Source organism: Filicampus tigris, chromosome 3 (genome assembly GCF_054856515.1).
Source record: "Filicampus tigris isolate MCC_2025a chromosome 3, RoL_Ftig_1.0, whole genome shotgun sequence".
NCBI classification, from domain to species: domain Eukaryota; kingdom Metazoa; phylum Chordata; class Actinopteri; order Syngnathiformes; family Syngnathidae; genus Filicampus; species Filicampus tigris.
The window spans coordinates 4,681,506-4,693,872 of record NC_141219.1 but is presented as its reverse complement, the minus strand read 5'-3'; the positions used below and the strand labels follow the sequence as shown (position 1 = coordinate 4,693,872).

Below are 12,367 nucleotides of genomic sequence, written 5' to 3'. Positions count from 1 at the left end.
ATAATAATAATAATAATAATAATAATAAATTAAAATTTCATTTCATTCATATGAAATACGTGTGTAATGCAACAACATAACGTCATTTTTCATCCATTGTGTCCTTTATGTTTTCTATCTTTTTCAATAATGTGACTAAAACGTCACCGGAAATCCGCCTTCATCGCGTAATATGGTGGTCATTTAAAGATGGCGGACTGCTTGGCCGCACGTTTAGCAGCTCAGGAGGAGCAAATTCGTCTCCTTGCCGGAGAAATCTCCACCCTTCGGGACGGGATCAACAGGGACTTGGGCCCTGCCGGCGACGCGGGTGTCTCCTCGCAGCTGGAGGAGCTGAGGTCGGAGAATGAGAAGCTCAAGTACCGGCTACTGCACCTCCGCCGGAGTCTGCGAGCGGAGCTGGAGCTGGAGCCGGGCAAGAGTTCACTGCCAGGGGGCGTGCCTGGCAAAGCTGCCGCTGGGAACATCGTCAAAGGAGGACAGACGAATAACAAAGCTGCAGCTAGAAAGGTGATGAATAATCAAGGGTTCATATAACTTTGGTCTGATACTCAAAGTAGCTATTTTCGTCCTCCGACCCATCCACCACGGTGAAAGTGGCGTCTAGGATTTATTAATATTATTATTAATTACTGTGTTATAGATGTGATGTATAACAATAGCTTGAGGAAAATGGATTGCCTTAAAGTACTGGGAGAAGATCAGATATTATAACAGACTAAGGCTAAAGTGTCATGTTATATGTAATCCTTGGGGTATTCTGATGAAATCATGTCACGGTCATGATTAAGAAAAAAACGGCCTAATTGTCCTTTTAATATATTGTCCCTCTCTTTCATGCAGGTGAACAGCTCTGATGCGAAACCAGGTGACAAAAACAAGGAAAAGAAGCAGACTAAAGAACAATCAGATGGAACCGTGAAGGGGGTGAATATCCTATAACTTTAAATTTCTGACAAATTGTATTCGAGGGCAGCATGTCTGCCTAGGTCAGGGATGTGCATCTTAAATGCTGGAAGTGGAAAAGGGGGAAACTATTTTTCATCAGTACTACTGGGGACCACATAGGACCACACACTTCCTAACCAGATGAATGACAAAAATGTTTTTTTAAACATGGACAACATATGTGCATAGTTGCACAATATGCACCCTCAATATATTCAATTTTAGGTAATACATTTGGTTTGAAGCAAACCATTCGAGGACAGCACAAAACTGATGAACAAGATTCTATATTGAGTGCAAGAACTCATTATAGATTTTTATTCACATGAATAAATTCATGCAGCATTTTAATTTTATTGAGGTACTATGTTTGTCCTCCATATCATTCCAAATCCCCCCCCCCCAAAAAAATATGAGGCCTACTCACGTTGTAGGGCAATATAAAACTAAGTGTAAGTGCAACTAAGACGTCTGCCATCGAGCGGGGATTAGTGATATTAACACTTACAACTGCAGTCGACCCCTGCATATTTGCAGTTCGGCAACTGCAGATACGATTATCGGCTGCGTTTTTTTCTTTGTTTTTTCCCCCGATATTTTTTCATATGTTAGATTTTTCCTATATTTTCAGGATTTTCTGGATTTAATATGGATGTGCCATATTTCACCCCGTTTTTTTCATGGAAAATATTTTATTGAATATTTATCAGAAGTGTTTGAAAATTTTTTTGAGGTTGTAAAAAAAAAAAAAAAAAAAAAAGTCATAATTTTTGAAAATGAATGAAGGGGCCACTCAGAGTGACCAAGCTCTTCTGGGGCAATATGGAAAATCCAGGAGTAATTGCCTAAAAATCTCGCAATAGATGCTATTCGTTCAACATAGCCGCTTGGCACCAAAAAGCCACCAGATGGCGCCAAAGAAATATCAGACATGACTTTAGCCTGAGGATAAAAACAGTCAATGAGTGAGTTATTCAGCAAATAGAATAAATATTCCAATTTGCTGCAAAATGCTGAACCATGACTATGCAGGGGTTTGCTGCATCGCTATTAAAAAATATTTTCAACATATTTTTAGCAGCAGAAAGCATGGCCGGCTTTTGTCGACGAACGCCTCAGGCTGTACGAAGAGCTGAAGAAGGAAAGCGATGCCCTCCAGGCCAAGAGAGCTTCAGACGGTAAGCCCATCACTGCGAAGCTGCCCGATGGGCGTCAGGTGACGGGCACGTCGTGGGTCACCACCCCGTACCAACTGGCTTGTGACATCAGGTAAATATTGTTGCTGATGAAAAATAAATGCTTCGTAAGTGTGTTGTTGAAATGTTTTTTTTTTTCCCCCTTCTTTTTGGTCTCCAGTCAGGGTCTGGCTGACAACGCGGTAATATCACGAGTGAACGGGGAGCTGTGGGACTTGGACAGACCTCTGGAGCGCGACTGCTCGCTGGAGATTTTGCGCTTTGACAATGAGGACGCACAAGCAGTGAGCAAAACAGGCTTTCTACGATTGTAATGATTCATATAAAAGCTAAAAGGGGATGGATGGGCCCCATTTTCATGCTAAAAACGACCAATAATCATCAAACTTTGAAATGCTCCGCCCACAATAAATAGCATAGGCCCTAAAAAAAAAAAAAAAAAAAAAAAAAAGAGAGAACCTCTTGAGTGTCAGCCAATTTCGAGCATTCTGACTTATCTTTCAAGGCTCACAGATTCATATGTTTTATAGTTGGTTCCACAAAAACAATATTTTAAGAGCTTAGAGAGATCCAATCACTCCATATTGTTAAGCTCAATTGCTTTTCCATGCAGGTGTACTGGCACTCTAGCGCTCACATTCTAGGCGAGGCGATGGAGCGCTTCTATGGCGGCTGTTTATGTTACGGACCCCCCATCGAGAACGGCTTCTACTACGACATGTTCCTCGATGGACCAAAGTAACATTATCTGCCAATAAATCCAAGCAGTTCTTGTCTGTGACAACATTGAATACCATAACGTTATCAAACGTTTTTTTTTTTGTTGTTTTTTTTCAAGGAGTGTGTCCAGCACCGAGTTTGGCGACCTGGAGACCTTGTGCAAGATGGTAGTGAAGGAGAAACAAGCCTTTGAGAGGCTTGAGGTTACCAAGGAGACGCTGCTAAAGATGTTCAAGGTGAGAGAGATGTTGCGAAACAAGAACATTCAAAAGAGCCCAGTCCTCCACTAAGGCATAATAGTACGTGGGTATGTGTGGATTCTCAAGAAAATACAATGGGGACATACAGTAGAGTGCATATGTAAAGTATTATAAGAGTGTATTATGTTGCAGACGAATTCCAAAATGGAATAAATTCATTTTCCATCTGAAAATTCATAACAAAAGATGCATGACACCCCAACCGGGCTCCACATCACCCCGATAAGCGGAACGCGTGTAACCGGCGTCTTTTTATTTACCAGTACAACAAATTCAAATGCCGCATTCTGAACGAGAAGGTCACCACACCCACGACTACAGTTTACAGGTTAGTTGGTTTAACACAAGTTTGTGAATTTGTGAGAATGATGCTTGCTTCTTTTTTATAGTCTTTGCCAAGCTAATCACTTTGGGTCTCGGACAGGTGTGGGCCGCTCATAGACCTCTGTAGAGGTCCCCACGTGAGGCACACGGGCAAGATCAAAGCCATGAAGATCTACAAGGTGCACTTGAACAACTTTATACAGTGGTCGTTCACATCTGCGTATGTACAATTTTTTTGGGAGCATCTCATGTGTGTCTCTCTCTCTCTGTCGTCAGAACTCTGCCACCTACTGGGAGGGCCGCTCAGACATGGAGACCCTGCAGAGGATATACGGGATCTCCTTCCCCGATTCCAAGATGCTCAAAGAGTGGGAACGCTTCCAGGAGGAGGCCAAGAATAGGGACCATCGCAAGATTGGCAAAGTAAGTTGGCGTACGCTTGATTGAAAATATATTCCAGACACTGCAGCAATCTATTGTAATAAGCAGTAGTTTAGTATTAAGATGTGAAATAAAAGTAGCCGACAGTGACGGATAGACGGACCGGTCCGTCACATAGACGGAATGGCCGGCCGGCTCTGCATATTTTTTAGTTTTTATTTAGAACTGTAAAAGAAAACATTTTAGTAAAACTATTTTGGTTAATACTTGATCATATAAACGATATACCGGTACCATAAAATCCCATGAATAACATGGGATTCATTAATACGATTTTAGTAAGCTATTTTTTTTTTTTCATATTTTTTTACTAATATTTGAAATCCCCAAACTGTCGCTTTTAAATGTTGCACTTTTAATTACAGTATGTGAAGCATGTTGAGTTATGTTGAGTGCTATAAATCAGCGATTCGACTTTTTTTTTTTTTTTTTTTTTTTTTCAGCACCTAGGTACTGGTAAACGTCTAAACAACAGGAAAAAAATTGTTGCTTCTCAATAAGGTCCAGACCCCCCGCCCCCCACCCACCCCTCGATTTGAGAGGGAGAACAAACTTTATATTTTTATACTTTATATTTATGTTTTTTTTTCTTTTTTTCTCCTATTCTTGGTGTGTATATTTTGGTTGGATGTCATTTTAAATACTGCTTGTTTTTCATCCATTTTTTTTTTTAAATTTCAATGAATATATGGAAATCGATGAGCGGTTTTGGAAAAATAGATGGATGGGTATACTTAATGCAGAAATGCTCCTCATATCAGCGGGGGTTACCGTGCTGCCTCACTTTCACCCCATTTGGAAACTGCTCTAGTCATCCTAGATCCCCAGTTGGGTCCCCAGCATGGGGTCGCGCAGAAGGCAACGCCTTACTAACGACCGCATGCTTCCATATTCCCAGCAAGAGTCATCGAGTTGCTGCTGAAGCCGCCAGTTTTGTTGTTTTCATTGTCAGCAATGTGCTTCGTTATCGCAAAAGCCCAAAGTTTTAGTAACACTTCTTACGCTTGTTGTATTTGTGTACTTGACAGGATCAGGAGTTGTTCTTCTTCCATGAGCTCAGTCCCGGGAGTTGCTTCTTCCTGCCGCGTGGAGCTTACATCTACAACACGCTCATCGAGTTCATCAGAGTGAGCACTGTGGCGTTGAGAACCTTTTATTTGTTGAATTTATTTAGCGTATTTAAAAGATTGTACACATAATCGAATGACGTTTAGGAGATTAAAGGCTAAAAAGATAGAGATGGGTTCTTAACCCTAAAATGATGAAAATAGTCACACCGGTTTTCCTGTGGTGTTGTTTGAGTTGTTGGTGTTTTGATAAGAAGAAAAGCAACATCCTAATAGCTGAGCAAAGCCATACTTTTATTAAATTGAGAAATAAATGGGTTTCTGACTTAGAACAGATCCAATCGCGTCCGTCTGTGGAACATGTCCCTGTGACATATTTCTCCTCCTTGACAACTTTCACAGCCCAAATGAGATCACAAATCGAGGCCAAGGAGGTTTCTCACATTGCTAGGCTTGTTTGAGCAAGGCTGTCGCAGTGTGAGAGTGTATTACTTCCACCATTTCCATCACTTCCCCTCCACGACAGATGTCATCATTGGATCTTGGCAACCCACCACATTATAAGCCATTTCCCCATAGAGGGAAAGACTTTATTAGACCCGCAAAGGTTTTGAGAGTAGCAGCAACACTATATTTACTGTATAACACGCAGAGCTGGGCCTTTTACGAAAAATTGAGCATCTGTTATTCGTCATCTGTCTGCAGCCTGGGTATCCTTCCGTCGTCCGTCATTTGCCTTTTTTTCCGCGGGGAAAAAAGTAGTTCCAGTCTATAGGCCGGTCCGCCTCTATTTTTAAACAGGCGCCATCGCATTATCTCAATGCATGTCGGACACGGCAAGGTCCCAATCCAGTGCAAACACGTTAGTTAAACGGGGAAGTCAACCCAAGCATTTTTTTTGGAAGCCCACTAGTTGAAACAAGGCATTCTGATAAATATTGCGTTTGTGGGATAAGAGTTATTCCACTCGTTTTTAGCCATCTCCGGGGGCGGCCATTTTGTCACTTCTGTCGACTGAAAATGACATCACAACTGCTCAGGGCTCAGGTGACGACCAATCACGGCTGGCCTGTTTTCTGAAGCTGAGCCGTGATTGGTCGTTACCTGAGCCCTGAGCAGTTGTGATGTCATTGTATTGTATTCTGATAAATATTGCATTTGTGTAATAAATGTTAATCCACTCGTTTTTAGCCATCTCCTAGGGCAGCCATTTTGTCTTCTGTCGACTGAAAAAGACATCACAACTGCTTAAACGACCAATCACGACTCAGATTCAGAAAACAGGTCAGCCGTGATTGGTTGTTGTGAGCAGTTCTGATGTCATTTTCAGTCGACGGAAGTGACAAAATGGCCGCCCCCGGAGATGGCTAAAAATGGGGTGTTTTTTGCTGCTTAACTCATATTCCATAAACGCAATATTAATCAGAATGCCGTGTTTCAACTAGTGGGTCTGCTGGGAACATATTCTTGGAAAAAAAATGTTTTTGGTCGATTTCCGCTTTAAGTCATAATTCTGGTGTTTTCAATCTGTGATTTCCATGTTGAACTTTTGTAACCTTGAAACGTCGTATGTCAGTATTGTCATAAACTGAGGACTGTAACTTATCGCAGACTTGCTTTTGTTTGACATTGCCAAGAAGCAAAGTGGCCCAACAAGGGTAAAAAAGGCTCAATGCTGGACTGAATTCTGTTCGTTTTTTGATCTTTCTGTGATTCTCACTTAGGATGAGTACTGGAGAAGAGGCTTCCAGGAAGTGGCCTCTCCCAATATCTACAACAGCAAGCTGTGGGAGACGTCAGGCCACTGGCAGCACTACAGTGAAAACATGTTCTCCTTCCCCGTGGAGGACGACACCTTTGCACTTAAACCCATGAACTGCCCTGGACACTGGTGAGACCACCTCTTTGTTGCTTCCTGTTTTCATTTGATTGTTTCTTGATTTCTCTACTGTGTTCTCGCCCCCCCCCCCCCCCCCCCGCCAGTTTGATGTTCGGCCACAGGCCTCGCTCGTGGCGGGAGCTCCCACTCAGGCTGGCCGACTTCGGGGTCCTCCACCGCAACGAGCTATCCGGAACGCTCACCGGGTTGACCAGAGTGCGACGTTTCCAGCAGGATGATGCTCACATTTTTTGCACCATGGATCAGGTATTGTATTCTACGCCATTTTCCGAGACTAGAAATACCACTTGAATATGACCTTGACCCTGAGCACCTTCTGATGAATGAATCAACCACTGACAGAGCTAGGATTTCTATTTTTTTTTCCTTGGGAGGACCAAGGATATCTCAGGTGGGTTGCGAAGCAAAACATTTTATTTTACAACACCCCCCAAATTCTTCAGAAAATGCTGATAAACATTCATGATATGTTCCCTATGGGGGACGGGGGAAAATGTGGCAAAAAAATTCCCGGAAAAAAAGCGGAAAAGATGCACTTATCTGGCCTGGCACCCATGGAGGCCCCAAGCATATCGGGGGGTTGCAGTGCCCCTGCGCCCCAATTTTTTTTTATTCTTTATAATTTGGCAGTTATTTTCCACAAAATGTTACGGCGTGATATCATTTGTACTCACTTTGATGAATTTCCAATGTTTTCCCCTCAGATTGAGTCGGAGATGAAGGGCTGCCTGGACTTCCTGCGCAGTGTCTACAGCGTGTTTGGCTTCTCCTTCCAGCTTCACCTCTCCACCCGCCCGGAGAAGTACCTGGGTGACATTGCCGTGTGGAACCAAGCTGAGAAGGTATTTATAGCTGTGCAGGCTCTAATTGTTCATGCATTCAGATTTATTTATTTATTTATTTTTTGTGGTACAGAATATTTGGTGCACCGAGCTCCCCACTGTCTAGACTACTCTATAAATCACTACAGTGAAGCTCAGTCTCTGGCTAGCTGACGTCATGTTTGTTACCTCATTTGCAATGGCATCGCGCCAATGTGACGATCAGTTCAGCATGCAAACAACTACAACGTGACTTCCAGTGGCATTTCAACAGCCTGTCTGGGACAAATCAGTAAAAAAATACTGTTGGCGGTTTAATAGCACAATTCCCATGACTGTTTCTGTTCTTTTCTGCATTTGTTTCTTAAAAGAATTCAAAACATGTATGTGTTAGTTTCCCAAAAAGATGATAAGTAATTGAAGTTGCACTTTTTAAAAATAAAAAAAAAAATTTAAAAAAGTGAACAAACTCTGGATGTTGCATTTTCCTAAAAAAAAAAAAAAAAAAAAAAAAGTTTTTTTCCCCCACTATACTCAATGTGAACAGAACCGCAACCTTATGAACAAGGTGCATTTTGTTTGCACCTTTTGTTTTCTGAAAAGAAAATTGATGTTACACTCTCCTAAAACAAAAAGAGGTTTTGTTCCAAATGTGAACTGAACTGGGATCTTCGGTCCAAGGTACAGTACCTACCCAGCTGTTATTGGCGAGTTAAATCAAACCAAATATGGCTTCAAAACATGGATTTTATGTGGTTGCTGTCTTCCCCCAAATTATTGACGTGCTCCATTTCTGAACTCGTTAATATGTTTGCCTCTTCCACTAATGCTAGCAATTCACTTCAAATCTCATGTCAAATCTCAATTTTCCACGGTGACCAAAACGATCAGCGCTATCTAAAGTCCAAAACCCATTTTTGAATACAGTCATCTATAACACTTTTATACATGATGCAAAGAGCATGCACCCCAAAAATATTTTGCTGCTTCACAGTGCATTCCTTTGACCCTTTTAAATGCAAAACACCGACTTGTGTTTGCCAGCAATTGGAGAACAGCCTCAATGAGTTTGCCGAGCCTTGGAAACTCAACCCAGGGGACGGCGCTTTCTACGGGCCCAAGGTCAGCTGCACTCACGAGGCATACAGTCAAAGTCGGTCTGGAATGTGTACGTTAACGCTTTATATATATGCGCTGTTATAGATTGACATTAAGATCAAAGACGCCATTGGTCGTTACCACCAGTGTGCAACCATTCAACTGGACTTCCAGCTTCCCATCCGCTTCGACCTGACCTTTGTGGGGTGAGACATCCGATTGAAACGCTCCACTGACTGACCCAGGGCACAGGCTTTTATTTACTGACCTTGCGCTAAGGGTGACCTTTTAATCCATTGGCATAAAGAAAACAAGGCTTGGAAACATGGCTCATTTGTCATAAGCGACTGGCATTCTGACTCGATCATTGACTCGATTACTAGTTCACCGACTGCACTATCTGCTTAATGCCCGCAAACAGAAAGCTATCATCGTATGAATTACGGTAAGCAGATAGCGCTGGCTTTTTCTCTTCTCCTTCTAACGATGAGCGTGCCGAAATTCTATTTCGTTGTATTTTATTTCGTATGTTTTATGAAAATGGAGATCTTGAAGCTCAAAAACTTGACATGACGGAGGAAAAAGGTTTGGATTCCACACCCCAAAATTAGTTTGAAAACAGCTTTCTGTTTGTAGATATTGATATTACTGACCTTTTGGGAGGTGTACACACCTCTCGTGGCGCTGTCTCAATTGCACAAACAGGTTGCCACATCGCTGTAGAGGAGTCTGATCATAATCTGCTCTTCTTACTCCGGTCTTACTGAAGCTAATCAGTGGAATTTTGCTGATCTGGAGGGTAAGCTGTGGAAGAAAAAAAAAAAAAAACAGACTGCAATTTTGGAATCAGCATGCCAATTTGACTTTTAAGCAGCATAAAAATCGAACTCAAAATATATTTTTTCCAAATTGTTACTGACTGTATTTATTGATACCCAGAGGGAAAATTCAACAGAGCTCAATGATTGAATAAATGGTTTGCTAGATTTTGTGACTGACTTTGTAACAGACTCAATGACTCAATGACTAAATGACCATAACCTTCTCTTTCAAAACTGCTCAGTTAAGGATGATTTAGATCACCAAAAGAGTAGTTTACACACCTACGTGTACATCGTTTAAAAAACAACAACAAATCTTTGCCGCAGAAAGGATGGCGATGACAAAGCTCGTCCAGTTATCATCCATCGTGCCATCTTGGGCTCTGTGGAGCGAATGATTGCAATTTTGACAGAAAACTACGCAGGGAAATGGTGAGTAGCTTTCCGGTAACTGTAAAATAAAATAAATAATAGTAATAATTAGTCCCACAAAATGGACATTCCAACCATGACTTGTGTTAACGCTTTTTATGATGTTTGTCCCGATCACCAGGCCTCTTTGGATCTCTCCAAGGCAGGTGATGGTATTGCCTGTCAACCCATCCTGCGATGACTATGCCAAGAAGGTGCGTCCCCCTTCAGTCTTGACCACAACGAAGGGAATTTTGATGATGTCACCAAAACACATGATTGATGATGTCACCGTTTCTTGCCTCTTAGGTGTGTAAGCAGTTCACAGATGCAGGCATGATGGCTGATGCCGACCTGGATTCTGGGTGCCTTTTGAATAAGAAAATCCGCAATGCTCAACTGGCCCAATATAACTTCATTCTGGGTAAGGAGTTAACCTCGAGGCATGACTAAATATGTTTTATTTGCGTTATAGTAGCTTAATTAGTCAAACAATGGGGAAAATAAGCAATAAATGAACAATGATTCCGCAAGAATTGTCTTGACGATAGCACAGGAGTCTTGATCCGGGTAATGCGTGAAGAAAGTTACAGTTGCTCTTGCAAATATGGTCCCAGGTATAAATATTGTACTTCAGAAAGTTAAGGTGTTCTAGGGATCATTTTAAGTACATTTATTACATGTATGACAAACAAAATTGAGTTGTGTTGATATAAGGTTTTATATACATTGTAACAATTTCTTGTGCAACAAAAGTACTAAATGATTAACAACAAACAAAACACCTTCTCTTATTAACCCAAATTGCACTGAAGTTGGGATGTTATGTAAATCATCAATATGAAATGATTACAATAATTTGCAAATCTTTGCTATACCTTATCAAAGTGATAAAACTCCACAGCGGCTCTGTTGTTGAAGTTTTGCGATTTATATTGCGCCGGCCGCAATGAGAGAGAGGTCTGGACTGCCTTGCTGAGCAATCTTGTACTCACGTTTTTACTACGACGCCACGCTGTTGTAACACGTGCAGAAATGTGACTTGGCCTCGTCTTGCTGAAATAAGCAGGGACATCCCTGAAAAAGACATTTCTTGGAATAACATCACACATGCCGACTTTTAAACTTTGCACTGTCACAAATCCAGAAGGTCCTTTGTACATGTTGCTTGTTTCACAGAATTTTAGACTGTATTAGACTCAACATTTGGACTTATTTTCCGCTGAGTTCTGTGCTGGCTAACACCCCGTAAGTGACAAATTCACTGACACGACGCGGGGGCCATGTGCTGGGGGAGCTGTGTCACTTGGCATGAACCGGTGTTGAACTTGTCATGCCTTGGCAGTGGTCGGCGAGAAGGAGAAGATGACCAGTGGCGTCAACGTGCGCACCAGGGATAACAAAGTCCACGGCGAAGTATCAGCGGACGAGGCGCTGGCCCGCCTGTGCCTCCTCAAGCAGGCCCGCTGTCAAAATGCAGAGGAGGAGTTCTGATGGCGGATTGACGAGCCAAACGGGATATCTGAGTACCTCAGTCTTCTCCGGATGAGAAAAGAATTGCTGAAAAATGTCTCACATAAAAGTGGTGCTGGGAATGTGTCATTAAAGGTGGAAATGTTAGTGATTGATTGATTAAGTCATGTGTGTCGATGTGATTATGAAGGCTGATGATGTAACTGGCCTGTCTCTTGGAAGGGAAATAAATCAAATGGTGAAATGCAGCTCATTTTCTTTTTGTACGCAAAAATAACAACAACAAAACGTAAGGCTTGAGAAAAGCACGGACCATGGCCCACCCAGCATTTACTGTACCCTATCAAGACTCATGTAATAATGTTTACAGTGTGTTGACTTAATTTATCTGTTTCTTCCCACATCTGGGTTTTGGATTAAAATGGTCATTTGTTGAATTTGCAGCATTAGGATGTCAAAATTACTGAACTCAAAAGCTGTTTCAATCAAAGATATTGCAACGAGTCAAACCACATTTTAGGACCTCTTAGTTGATGTATAACAGCTTGCTTCACAATTCTTGCGTGCATTAATTCTCGTTTTTTCGAAGATTCTGCTTTCATTAGTTTTTGCAGCATGTCAAAACAGCCTCCCGATTTTCACGTTGTAGCTCGCTCGTCACATTAATGGTGTACCATTTTGTAATTATTACCTTGTTGTCATTTTTTAGGTCAGAAAACCCTAACATTTAAGTAAGGTGTAACATCAAGTGGTGACGAATACGTCTGATGTTAAAAAAAGAAGTAAATATGAATGTTAAAACACAAGTCCTAATACTGTGTACTATAGAACAGATCAGATTCAGTTGTTGTCGTACCAAATCTGGCCATAGAGGGCAATAATGCGCT

The 12,367-nt window shown here is 41.7% G+C and overlaps 1 protein-coding gene across 2 annotated transcripts; it reads left to right on the top strand.

The window, feature by feature from the left end:
- Positions 1-173: 173 nt before the first annotated feature.
- Positions 174-11,728, top strand: tars3 (threonyl-tRNA synthetase 3). 2 transcript variants are annotated; one of them, XM_086026459.1, is made up of 19 exons: positions 174-510; positions 844-927; positions 2,030-2,217; positions 2,305-2,428; positions 2,758-2,882; positions 2,983-3,100; positions 3,388-3,452; positions 3,549-3,627; positions 3,725-3,871; positions 4,918-5,016; positions 6,681-6,847; positions 6,940-7,102; positions 7,561-7,698; positions 8,722-8,799; positions 8,881-8,981; positions 9,924-10,028; positions 10,150-10,222; positions 10,317-10,431; positions 11,353-11,728. In XM_086026459.1, exons 1-19 carry the CDS (start codon positions 190-192, stop codon positions 11,499-11,501), a joined length of 2,439 nt encoding a protein of 812 aa, XP_085882585.1. In that variant the 5' UTR covers positions 174-189; the 3' UTR covers positions 11,502-11,728. The 2 variants fall into 2 exon arrangements, with proteins under 2 accessions (XP_085882585.1, XP_085882584.1); XM_086026458.1 differs by having other exon boundaries at positions 2,027-2,217.
- The last annotated feature ends 639 nt before the right edge of the window (positions 11,729-12,367 follow it).